The sequence below is a fragment of the Ovis aries genome, chromosome 18, assembly GCF_016772045.2.
Source record: "Ovis aries strain OAR_USU_Benz2616 breed Rambouillet chromosome 18, ARS-UI_Ramb_v3.0, whole genome shotgun sequence".
NCBI classification, from domain to species: Eukaryota; Metazoa; Chordata; class Mammalia; order Artiodactyla; family Bovidae; genus Ovis; species Ovis aries.
The window spans coordinates 67,040,464-67,052,626 of record NC_056071.1 but is presented as its reverse complement, the minus strand read 5'-3'; the positions used below and the strand labels follow the sequence as shown (position 1 = coordinate 67,052,626).

General features: G+C 69.5%; 1 protein-coding gene across 4 annotated transcripts in view; it reads right to left on the bottom strand.

Moving 5' to 3' along the window:
- Positions 1–12,163, bottom strand: part of CEP170B (centrosomal protein 170B) — a 24,826-nt gene extending 12,663 nt beyond the window's left edge. For 2 of the 4 annotated variants that reach the window (XM_027957469.3, XM_027957470.3), the window contains exons 1-4: positions 10,707–10,878; positions 8,259–8,390; positions 1,541–1,630; positions 379–457 (exon numbers count right to left, since the gene is read on the bottom strand). In XM_027957469.3, the coding sequence (XP_027813270.1) occupies positions 379–457; positions 1,541–1,630; positions 8,259–8,375 (286 nt within the window). In that variant the 5' untranslated portion in view covers positions 8,376–8,390; positions 10,707–10,878. Of the gene's footprint in view, positions 1–378; positions 458–1,540; positions 1,631–8,258; positions 8,391–10,706; positions 10,879–11,935 lie in introns of those variants that run through there. The other 2 variants (XM_060401503.1, XM_060401505.1) reach the window with 2 other exon arrangements.

Below are 12,163 nucleotides of genomic sequence, written 5' to 3'. Positions count from 1 at the left end.
CACAGGTTCGGAGGGCTCAGTGGGGGCATCAAGGATTGGGGGGGCAGGGGACGGGCTGCACTCCTGCCACACGTAAGGGTGGCCCCACCCCCCCATTCTGAGCACAGAAGTCACTCCTAGGGTCCCCCAGCAACACGGGACCCTGGGTCCCAGGAAAGCTCATTCTTCAGGCCTGTGTGGGCACACACCGGTGGGCTGGCGAGTGGAAGGAGGTTCCCACGGCCAGGCCGGAGCCCTGCCCCAGGTTCATCCTGCTGCCTCTAACCCCCTGGGCCCTGGCTGGGACCAAGGGGCCCCCACCTGCTTCCAGGATAACAGGGCGACGGTGGCCGTGGGGATGGAGGGGGCGGGGAGGAGGGTGAGGACCCGGAAGGATATCGTAGCCAAACCGGATGACGTCATTGAGCTTCAGCGTGACGTACCTCTGGTCTGGGATGCGCACGTCATTCACGAACGTCTGTGGGGAGGCCGCAGGGTGCTCAGCCAGGGCACGTGGGGCCGTGAGCCATCCAGCCCGCCTGCGCTGCTCGGCGCCAGGCACTGACCTCCAGCACGGGCACACCAGCGTCACGCCCCAAAGGGACCACAGGACAGATGGCTGGAAGGGAGGCCAAGGCGTGGGGCCCACCCAGCACCCAGGGACCCTGGCACAGCCCTCGTGCACAGAGCCGTGACACCCTTGTGAAACGGACACACAGGGCCCCTGCCAGCCCCAGCGCCCGAGGCCCTTGGGTGGCAGTCCCCAGACCTGCAGGGGGGCCCTGGGCAAAGCTGGCCAGGTTGTGCAGCCCCCTTGGGGCAGGGATGGTTCATCTGACCGGGGGGCCGAGGGAGAAGGGGTCTCGGGGACAGACTGCAGCAGTGACCGAGACCCCCGGCTGGGGCACTCAGCAACTGGTGGAGTCAGGGTGGGCCTGAGCGTGCTGCGGGACCCCCAGCTCAGGGCGGGGGGTCGGGGGCAGGGTCCTCCTTGGCTGGAGGGAGGCTGGTGGTTTGCTTTCTTACTGAAACAGCCTCCAGGGCAGGGAACCAAACACAGAAGGAACAAGACGCCCAGACAGACGCTGAACCCTGCAGAGGGCCCCTCCTGTCCTCCCTGCCAGTCTCTGCCCACCCACTCACTTGCTCCTGCAGCCAGGAACTTCCTGTTGGTCACCTCTCTGAACCTGCCACTCCCAACTCGCAAAAGAGCTCACATATGCCCCTAGGATGGCACACCCAGCATCCATCCATCTTAGGAGCCCATTTTCCAGCCTGCAGGAGATCCCCAAACCTCCCCTGCCCTCCTGAGGGCCTGACTCCCCTCCTCCCAGAAGGCAGCCCCTCCTCCTAGGGGCCCTGCCCAGAGGGAGCCTTCCCAAGGAGGCCACCAGAGCGGGAGGTCCTGGAGCCTGGAGGACGATAGGGGGGCAGGGCTCTGGGCCAAGGCGATGGGCGGGGCCAAGGTGTGGGCGGGGCCAGGGGCGGGGCCAGGGGCGGGGCCAGGGGCGGGCAGGGCCTGTGGGAAGGGGCGTGACCAGCACAGAAGCCCCGCACTCACCCCATTGAGGCTGCCCAGGTCCTTCACCCAGTGCTCGTCCCTGTCCTGGTCGTAGTTAATGACAGCATGCTGCTTGTCCACGCTGCGGGACTGGAGAGACACGGAGGCCCTCAGGTGGCCTCCCGGAAGGGGACCCAGGGGAAGGGACCCCACAGGTGGCCCCGCATCCACCCACCCGGCCCAGGTCACACCCCGACCAGGCCGCCTGCCTCGCAGCACATGCCTCTCAGTCACGTCTCCACACCTCAGTGTGCACCCCCCCAGAAAGCCCATGCGGGCCCGCCCAGCACCAAGGAGCCTCGGGTTCCTCCCGCCCCAGCCTGCCGCTCTGGGCCCTCCCTCTGTGACCAGCGGGCACCAGCTGGCCCTCCCCGCCCCTGCTCCCGGGGGAGTGTGGGAAGGGCTGGACACCCTCGGATGCTCGGGGACAGGCTGTTCACTCCCAAGGGGCTGGGGGCCGGGGGAGGACTGAAGCCCAAAGGGAGGATCAAAGGGACGGCTGGGGGGTCGGGGAGCCCCAGCCCCCACCCCACCCAGCCAGTCCCACTGTGCACGCCTCTCGGAGTGGTGGACACGCACACGCATGCACACGCACTTCCGCTGGCGTGCACCAGGCTCGCGCACCCTGCGTGTACATCCGGCCGCCCAGGTGCCACGTGAGCGTGTGTGCATAGTGCCTCCGCCCTGGCCACCAGCTCGCCAGGGTCCCGCCCAGCTCCCCCACATGGCCAAGCTGCAGTCCCTCCACTCCGGGCGACAGAGGCAGGGACGAGGGCACGGGGTCACGTTCTGCTCCATCAGGAAGCGCCCGCACAGGCCGCCCTGCCCGGCCAAGGGGCTGGGGGTCTGAGCACAGCATCACCGCCCGCCCTGCGGCCACACCTCAGGGCCAGAGTCCCCTCGGGAACAGGGGCAGCTGCAACCCTCCTTGCACCGGGTGAGCCCTGGCTGAGGTCCAGCCCCAGGTGAGACCGGCAGGACCAGCCGCCAAGCGGCGCTGCCACTCAGCCCTCCAGGAGTGCCCACGAGACAACCCGCGTCCAGAGCACAGCCGTAGGGCCCACGGGGCCCACGTGCTCCCTGCCACCCAGGCCCTGGGGAGGGTGGCCCAGCACCTGAGCCTCCACGTCGCCACCCCCAGGCTTCTCATCTCACACAGGTGAGGGCCCAGAGCCCTCCCCCACCAGTGACCACCACTGGGAGCCATTTCTCTGAGGCTCTGCCCACCCATCCCCTCCAGCATCATCCAGAAACGACCAGTTTCCAGAAGAAGCTCCAGCACCCGCCCCCAGGACGGGAGCTCCCAGGGCCGGGCCTCCTCCCTACCCAAGAGCACATGAGGGAGAGGTGGACGTGGGCTCTGGCCCAGCCCTGCCTGCACCCAAGGTCACGCAGCTTGGCAGAGGCACCAAGGCAGGACCTGGAAAGGAGACTGCAGCGGGCAGGCTCGCGGGGGCCACAGCCCTGGGCCTGTCCTGGATGCCAAGGCAGGCGCTGGCCGGTCGGGGCATGACGACACTGCTATGTGACGGCCCCCGAGTAGGTTGCTGGGCCCCCATCTCATCCTGCCACAGACCCTTGGGCCCCTGGAGGGAGTGGGGGTGCAGGGGTTTCAAGGGCGGTGCAGAGTCCACGGGGCCAGCCAGGGCCTCCCTGACACAGAGCCACCTGCCACAGCACCCCAGTCCCCACCTGGGGGCTTCCCAGGGAGGACCACTGAGCTTCCCCGGGCTCACATGGACGGCGCTGGGGCAGGAGTCTCTGGCTCAGGTGAGCCAAGTCTGTCCTTGAGACCTACTGCCCCGCACCCCAGGCCTGGTCTCTGCCCTGGCCCTAACTTTCTCAGCCAAAGTTGGCACCCACAGCTAGACAGCTCCTGGCCACCCTGGCCACGGCCTGTGCCCGGACACAGGCACCAGCTCCCCCACTGGACTCCCCGCTGGGCCCCGAGGTAGCCCCTGCCATGGCCTGGCCTGGTGGGGGCGGGGGGCAGGGGCCGGGGCGGGCACACAAGGGACCCCACCCCCTCCTCCAAGTGGCCTAGACAAGAACCAGCAGCTTCCCTGGCAGTGTGCTCAGGCTCGCCTGACCTCTCCCATCAGATCACTGCTCCCGTGGGAGGCCCCGTGGGTCGGGCACTCCTTGGAGTCCAGAGGGCAGCCGGGAGGACCGGGACTCACCTCCTCCCATGCCCTCTCCATGTCCAGCCAGCTGTCCAACACCTGGATGCCACCGGGGCTGGACTGTGCCCTCCAGCTGCTAGCCGGGTGTCAGGCCTCCCAGCACCATGGGCCTGGGGAGAGGCTGCTAGAGGCTGCACACTGGGGCGTGATGGGACCAGGGCGCTGCGCCCGGCCCGAGGCCCAAGGGGTGAGCAGCAGGAGTGCACTCTGCCCCTCAGGCTCGGCTGCCACCTTTGCCGAGGGGTGGCCCCAGAGGGGCTTCTAGACCCGCCTTTCTGACCTGAACACCTCTCCTCATCTCTGAGCCTCAGACGCCCCCCTCCTGGACCCTCCCCCGGCTGCCTTCCGGGTGGGTCAAGCCCAGCCTGGCCAAACCCAATTTCTCCTCCTCGCCCACCTGGCCCTTCAGCCTCCCTCGGGAGGGCCGCCAACCAAGGCCCCCAGCTGCTCCGGCCACACCCACAGGCCCCTGCCTTCCCAGTCAGCACCCCAGTCAGCCCACCCCTGTCCATCCCCACAGCCCCCCACCTGGCCTTACCTTGACTCTTCCGTTGAACTTTCCAGGCTTCTCGGAAGCTGCAGCCCTCCCTGAACGTTCCCCTCCCCACTGTGCCCCCACCAGCCTGCTGGCCAGATCGACGTGCAGGCTCTGGAGGTGCCCTGCCCTCTCTGGGCCTGGGTCCTCTGCCCAGGACCACCCCTCCCTCGGTCTACTTCCTTCTCCCGGCAAGATGGCCCGCCTTGCCCACCTCCTGGCTCCTGGGACTTGGCACAGCCCCCCTCATTTGCACCCAGAGCCTGGGCTGCCCCTTCCAGTTCCCAGGGCCCCTCAACTCCAGGCACAGCCCTGGCCACAGCCCCTCCCCAGACTGCAGGGACCTCCAGGACCCCCTGGGCCCAGGCAGGGAGGGGCCCCACATCCAGAACCCCTCCCCCTCTGGGCTGAAGCCCCAGGCCAGAGGCAACCCCACCCCACCAAGGCCAGCTCAGAGGCTGGAGGCCAACCCAGGAGGTGGGGAGGGGGCCTGGGCCTTCAGACTTAAGAGGACCCAAAGCAGGGGGCGTGGCAAGTGGAGCGGGTGGGTCACAGGCCTGCGAAATAGACTAGAGAAGTTCCAGACACACGGGCCTTCGGGAGAGGACCTAACTGTGCTCCCTTTAAATCGGAGTAAAGACAGGCTTCCAAAACTCAGGCCTGACGCCCTCCACGGGTGGAAGCCCTGCCCGGAACCCAGCAGCAGCCAAGCCCGGGGCTCTGGGCACACCCTCCTGCCAGCGCACACCCAGCACCACCCAGCTGGGCCACAGCGCCCGCGGCCTGCCCGTGGGGGGGGGTGTGCAGGGGCTCCCTGGCCGGGCCTCTGGGTAAGGAAGGGAGCGGACGGAGCCCGGCTGACGCCCTCCCAAGGGGCGAACGGGGAAGCGGAGAGGACCTCTTGCCACAGACACACACAGGCGCTCTCTCACACCCAGGCACGCCCAACATGCACGTGTGTGCACACATGCACGGGTGCACCGACACGCCTGTGCGTGTGCACACATGATGACACCCGCCCTGCACCAGAGCCCGGGCCACGGGTGCAGGAGCCACAGCTGGAGGCCTGGGCCCCGGTCCCCACAGGCATCCCTGCTCAGGCCCGGGGGAGCCAGGCTCAGCCCGGGAGCCATGCCCTAAGGTGCGTGCGGGGCCGGTTGAAGAGTCTGGGGGCACCGAGGCCAGGCAGGCAGCACCACCCCCGGGACACAGCGCCCCCGCCTGGGCCCCCACTCTGAGGCCCCTGCCTGGATGGCAGCACAGCCTCCGGGCAGCCCCCTGCTCCCCAGCCTTCCCCTCATCGCACAGCCTCCTCCGTCCCCCGAGAGGACCCCCCATCTCCAGCAGCACCCCCAGGCTCCTCCTCCTCGACTCTCAGCATGTCACAACCCCTGTCCCAACCCCAGTGCCCCCTTCTGTCTGTCTCCTGGGGGGGTCATCTGGCTCCTCCCACGTGTCTGTGGCCGGCCCAGCCCTGCCATGGGGACCCCAGGCTCCAGCGTGGGGTCAGTGAGCATCACCAATGTAGGAATGGACGCAGAGGACAGGCCTGGGCGCTCCAGGAACAAGCAGCTGGAAGAGGGTGAGGATGGGACGGGAGAGGGCAGCTGAGATGAGGGGCTGGGACAGGCACGGGGGTGCCAGAGAGCTGGGGCAGGCGGGGTCAGGCGGGCCCTCGCGGAGGCCGGGGGGTGCGGGGGGGAGCGGCACTCAGGGATGCCTGAGGCGCAAGGTGGGGAGAGGGAAGGTTGGGGTTTGCCCTGGACACCAGGCAGGTCGGAGGACAAGGGGTCTGTTCAGCAGCAGCAGGCTGGGGCTGCCTCTGAGATGCCCAGAGCTGGGGACACACGGGCCTGGGGACAGGGCAGCGAGTCACCGTGTGTGTCACGTGAGCGGAGACGGGGGCCGAGGCTGTGGGTGTGGACAGGGCCTCCAGGGAGAGGCCTCGTGCGCCCAGCGCCCAGGCTGAGCAGGAGCCACGGGGGCCTCCAGGCAGGAGCCAGGAGGCCGGGGAGCCTGGAGCTGCCCCCGGGAGAAGCTGAAGGGAATCCCATCTGGGTGGGGGACTCGGGCTGGGCAGCGGGGGTTGGGGGACTGAGGTCAGGCAGGGGTGTGGCGGTGAGGAACTCCCTAGCAGGGGCTCCGGGCTTGCGGGTGAAGGGGGCCGGCAGGACTGCACAGAGCAGGAGACAAGGGCGTGGGGTGTCCTAAGCGAGGGGCCAGTGGGTGGAGCGGGCGGTGTTCCCACTTCACTCTCCAGCTACACGACCACCTGGAGCCTCAGTTTCCTTGTGTGATGGATGTACGGCCACAGCACCCAGGACAGCCAAGGGCAGAAACGAGGGTGCCCCCAGGCCAGGAGCTGGCCCAGCATGAAGCTGGCCTGGCCCTCCACCCTGCTCAGGGCTCCCCCATCAACTGGCCCAGAAACTAGGGAGTCAGACCCCCGACTAGCTCTGAGTACCCTGCCCCCCGCTGCACCAGGAGCGTCTCCTCCAACGGTGAGGGCCTGGTGTGGGGACAGGGCCGGGCAGGGGGAGGAGCAAGCGCGCCGGCCCCAGCACCCCCAGGCCCCTGCAGGGCCCCCTACCAGAGGCCCTCCTGGCCACCCTGGGGGCCACACACTCAGTCACAGCAAGGAACACACAACCCCCTGCCAGGGATCAGGGCCAAAGGCAGCGACCCCTTCAGATCTCTCACCAACTGACAGACAACGGGGGTCTTGTCACATGGCACCGCCAGGGAGCCCCCAGCCGCACCCAGGCCTCGCGTCAGCCGCCCCAGAGGCACAGCCTACGGCCTCTGCTTGTTTCACGTGGGCCTGAGAAACAGTCTTTCCATTTCCCACGGTCAAAACAAAAAGACTCTTCCAGGACAGGTGAAGATAATATGAAACTGACATTTCAACATCCACAGACAAAGTCTGACCGGCGCCCGCTGGACTGAGCACAGTGCTTCGGGACAACAGCAAAGGCGAGAGGCTGTGATGGAGGCATGTGACCCGCAAGGCCTCAGCCTTGTCCCCAGCCCTTCACAGAAGACACCTGCCCAGGCCTGCATAGAGCCTTCCAAAGGCAACTTCCAAAGGCAAGATGCAAAGAGAAAAAGGGAGAGGCCACTCTAGACCAGAGATACTGAAAAGACCAAACAAGCAAAGGCAGCAAGTCAGGGTCCTGCTGGGTCTGGAGGCAGGCAAATCGCTGGAGAAGCCAGGGTGTCTGGACGCGCACAGGCCTTGCACGTGCTGCCCGAGTGGACGCGCACTTGGCTGGGATCCTCGGCTGCGGCCCGAAGCCTGACGAACCCCAGGGAGTGCGGAGGCAGCACACGGGTCTCACCTGGCCCTGAGTGGGCCCCTGGTTGGACCAGGCAGTGCAGCCCACCGAGGACACCTCCTGAGAGTCCCACGGTGAGACCTGTGGAGCTTGGCAGCCCTGGGGACAGGGGCCCAGGCGCCATGCCGGGGAGGGCTCGGGGCTGCAGGGAGCCCGACTTGATGACGACCATCAGGATGGGGAACCCTGTGGACCCTACAGGCTCAGGTCTCCGGCCCCCAGCCCTGCCCTCCCTGATCCTAGGAGCCAGACTCGAGAGCCAAGGTCAGTGCAACGCAAACTAGGGCCAGACAGAAATTCCTGATTGCCGAGTGCCTGGCATCTTGGCACTTAGTGCCCTGCCAGCCTCTCCAGCCACGCCCCCCCCGGGGGCACTGGGCTTCCCCTGGTCAGAGCTGGCCCTGTAGCCCGATTCCCAGCCCAGCTGGGGCCCCTGGGCAACGAGGATGTGCTTAGATCCACTCTCAGGCACCTTCCAAAGGCAGGCTTGATGCCTTCAGAGTCCAACGGCATCAGGACCTCCCATCAGAAGAGGCCCAGGCCCCCCGCTCTTGAGCCCACCCAAGACCCATGGGCCCACTGTGGGTCCAGAGCCCATGGGGAGGCCCAGGCCTCCTCCTCGGGCAGCCCCCCCTGCCCCGGCCAGCGCGGGTGCCCACACTCACCTGCAGCATGAGCTCACACTCGTCTCGCCCCACGAAGATGAGCTCTCGCGGGAGCCGGTGGCGGGTGCCGCTGCTGCTCACCAGGAACCACGAGGTGACGCTCATCTTGGCGCTCATGAGGCCCGTCTGGCCCTGGGGGTGGGAGGAGTCATCAGAGAGGGGGCCCCCCCCGCCTAGGCCCCGGCCCCTGGGCACCCTGAAGGCGCGCTCAGAGCCTGCCCTACTGGGCCTCAAGCACCTTCACAGTGCCACCACTGCGGCTGCTTTCAGAAAGGCTGGGCTCCAGGCCAGCCCCTCCCGGACCATGCCTGTCCTCCACAGACCCCCTCCCAGGCTAAGGTCCCCCCTTATGCTCTGGGCCCATGTGTACCCTCTTCTCTGTCTGGGTGCCAGAGCCCAGGAGGGAGGTGGTGCTGTGGTCCCTGAGGTCCTGGGGGCAGATGTGGTCGGGGGGTTGGGGGGGGGGACCCCTGCCTGCTGCCCAGAGACGTGTCACCACCAGCACAAGTTCACAGACACACTCATACCACACACGCATGCACACAGCTTCCAAACACACTCGGAGCACCGCCCACAAGCTCCCGAGCCACGATCCTGGAGCGGGCGTGCGCACACGCAGGCACCATCCCGGGCTCTGGGGGCCGCACACTGTCCCCGCATCGTGGGGCTTCCTTCCAGCCGGTCGGCAGGCGCCAAGGAGGGGAGCAGCTTGTGCAAAGGTCCCAGCGACACAGAGAAACAAGGGCACTGGTAGCGCTGGTGGGGGGGGGTCCATCCAAGGCCGGGGGTGGGGAAGTGGGCACGCAAGCCCCTGGGGCTGCGCTCCAGGCAGAGGGACGGGCCAAGGCCCAGATGCTGGGTCATGCGTGCCTGGGAGTCCAGTGGCTGGCCCAGGAGCGGAGCAGACGCCCTGGAGGGCCCAGGGCTTGCTGTCACCCTGGGTGCTAAGTCCAGGGTGAAATGCAGCAGGCCTGTTCCAAAGTCATGGAGGAGCTCAGGACAGGAAGAGCAGCTACACCCAGCTCAGGGTCTGAGCACACATCGCACACCTGTGAGGCCAGCCCTGGAGGTCCCAGGTCCCTGACCTGACTCGCTGTGTGCAGCAGGGACTAGGTGAGAGGTGAGACACTAACCAGGAAGAGAGAGGAGGGTGCTGGCACCCTGGGGGAGCACCCCCAGGCCTCCTCCCTGCAACGCCCACACCAGGAGCTCTGCCTGAGGCTAAGAACCGGGTCTCAACACCAGGCCCCACCCATCGGTGAAGGTCCAAGTGAGCATGTAATCCATGTCATACCCCATACCCCGTGCCATCTCAGGCAAGCACATGGGAAGACACACAAAATCCACCCAGAAGACGGCCCCAGCCGGCCAGAGCAGCCTCATCCTGGGACCCCTGCCCTTCCTCAAGGTCCAGCCAGAGGGGCCAACGCTGGAGGCTGAGGGGGTGGGGACCTCCAAGCCCCTGCAGCCCTGAGAGGGCTCTCTCCGGGTTCTCTCCAGGGGCATGCCCGCCCCATCTCCGTGCTTCCCAGCCCCCACCCCGCCCAGCTCCCGCCCTCTGCCGTCACCTGCTACTAGGTCCCCATCAGCAGTTGGGAACGGAGACCCCACCCAGAGAAGGTCACAGCCTCTGCTGGCAAAGGGAGGCCAAACCCCCAGAGCCCGGTGATGCGGCTGTGGCCGAGCCAGGCCGCCCCTGCCACTGCCAGCCCATCCCAAAAAGGCCCAGGCCTGGAGCGGTGGACGCTCCCCAGCAGCCTGCGGCCGGTTCGGAGCTGGGCTGGCCATCGTTGCTAGGAGGGAGAATAATAAACACCCCAAACTTGTCCCCTCGGCCGCCCCAGCCAGAGGGGCCACCCGCCCAGGGGTGCGGGGAGGAGGAGTCGCCCGGAGCAGGGGCTGGGAAGGGCTTGGGAGCGGCGGCGGCGGGCGGCTGGAAGGGGCAGACGGAACCGAGGCCGGGGCCGGGCCAGGAGAGGAGGCAGGGACGGCGGAGAGGCGGCGGCGGGGAAGGGAAATGAGGAGACAGCGAGGAGGAGGAGGAAGACGGAGGGAGGGACCGCGGAGAGGAGGCCAGGCCGGGAGGCGGCCGGCGGGAGCGCCGGGCCCGGGTCGGGGGTGGGGGAGGGAGGGGGCGGCGCCGGCTCTGAATCAGCGCCCGCCGCGGACGGCCGGGGCCCAGCCGGTGCCTGGGCGGGGGCCCCTCTCTCCAGGCCGCGCAGACGCGCGCTCGGCGGCCCCTCCCGGCCCGGCGCAGACCCCGGCCGCCTCCGCGGCGGCGGGGACCTGCCCGGCCAGGTGCGTCGGCAGCCCCCACCCTCGCGCCTTTGTCCGGCCCACGGGACCCCTCACCTCGGCCCCCTGCCCGCCGCCCACGCGGCTCCGGAGGCGCGCAGGTGCGCGCGCGGGGAGGCCCGGCCGCCGCGGGCGCAGATCGGCGCGTCTTACCTGCGGTTCAGCCCCGGCTCCGTCCCGGCTCGGCCCCGGCCCTCCCGCCCGCCCGGCCGGCCGAGCGCTGGGCGGGGCCGCCGCCTAGGACATGCCCGGCGCGGCCCGCACGCTCGCGGCCGCCCGGCGAGCCCACGGGCGGAGCGGCGCCGGGCCTCGGCGGCGGGTGCCTGACGTCCGCGGGCGCCCCGCCCCGGCCCGCCCCCGGCCCCGCCTCCGCCCCCCGGAAATCCAGGTCGGGGCGGCCCGGGGCGCCAGGTGCGCGCGGCCCCCGCGCCCGCGCCCGCCCCGCCTGCGCCTCCCGGGCCGGCCGCCTCTGCCCCGGGCCCCCGGGGGCTCGCAGCCCCCTCCCCTCCGGCTCTGCGCCCCGCCTCGCCTTAGGGACCCGCCCCTGCGTGCCGGGCGCAGCCCGGTGCCCGCAGCCTCCCCGCGTCCTGGCTCCGAGCCCGCGCCCGGTTAACGCTTAACCCAGCTCCGGGAGCCCGAAGCTCGAGCTGCACCCCCGGCCTCTCACCTTCGGCCCCGCCCGCCCCAGTGAGGGCTGGAGGGCGAAGGAGGCGGCGGGCGGCGGAGAGCCCCCGGGCGCGCCCCGCCCTCGCGGGCCCCCCCGCGCCCGACCGCAGGCGTTCTCTCGGAGGGCCGGGGGCCGGCGGGGCGCGGGGGCCTCCTCCGTCCCCCCCGGGGCGGGGCGCGGGGTCCGGGAGGGCGTGCCCCCGGGCCACTCGCCGCGCGCTGGGCGCTACCACGGAGGTGTCCGGTGTCCCAGGACCTCCAGGCGGAGGGGGATTAACGGCGGGGCTGACGCCGCGGTGGGGTTCGGCCCGTAGGCGTTCTCGCCTTCACGGCCAGGGCAGGCCTGCGCCGAGGGAGCAGGCGCGCGGCCAGAGCGCGGGAAGCCCTGGGAGCTGGGCTTCAGGGCCTGGGCGGCGGGAGCCACGGAGGGTTCACGGGCGCGACCGGGGCCCCCTGCTTGGCACCCGGCGCTCCGGGGCCCGCGCCGTCCCGCCCCACGGTCTCTGGCCGCGGACAGAGCCAGGCCCTGACCTGTCCCTACGGTACAGAAGGGAGCACCACGGCAGCTCTGGGGGAAACGCCCCTGCAGAGGGAAGGGCGAGGAGGGTCCCCGCAGTGCGCCCGCGGTGGGCGGCGCCACCTGTGCCCGGCTCAGCGCTAGAAGGGAGCTCGCACTGCGAGGGGACTCGAGGGGTCCAAGGGGGTAGGGGAAGGACCTGTGGCCAGGTGATCGGGGAGCTTGGGCTTCATCCCAAGGACAGAGTGGCGCCCAGGGAGTGCTTGATGCTGGCTGCGACCTGATCAGATGAGGGTTCCGAGAGCTGCTGCGGCCCCGAAGAGCGCGGTTGAGAGAAGAAGAGTGGAGGTCGGGGGAGGGGGAAGCGGTCAAGCGTCCAGTCCCAGCCCTGGAAGAGAAGAGGTGGGGCAGAGGACCGGGCTGGGCG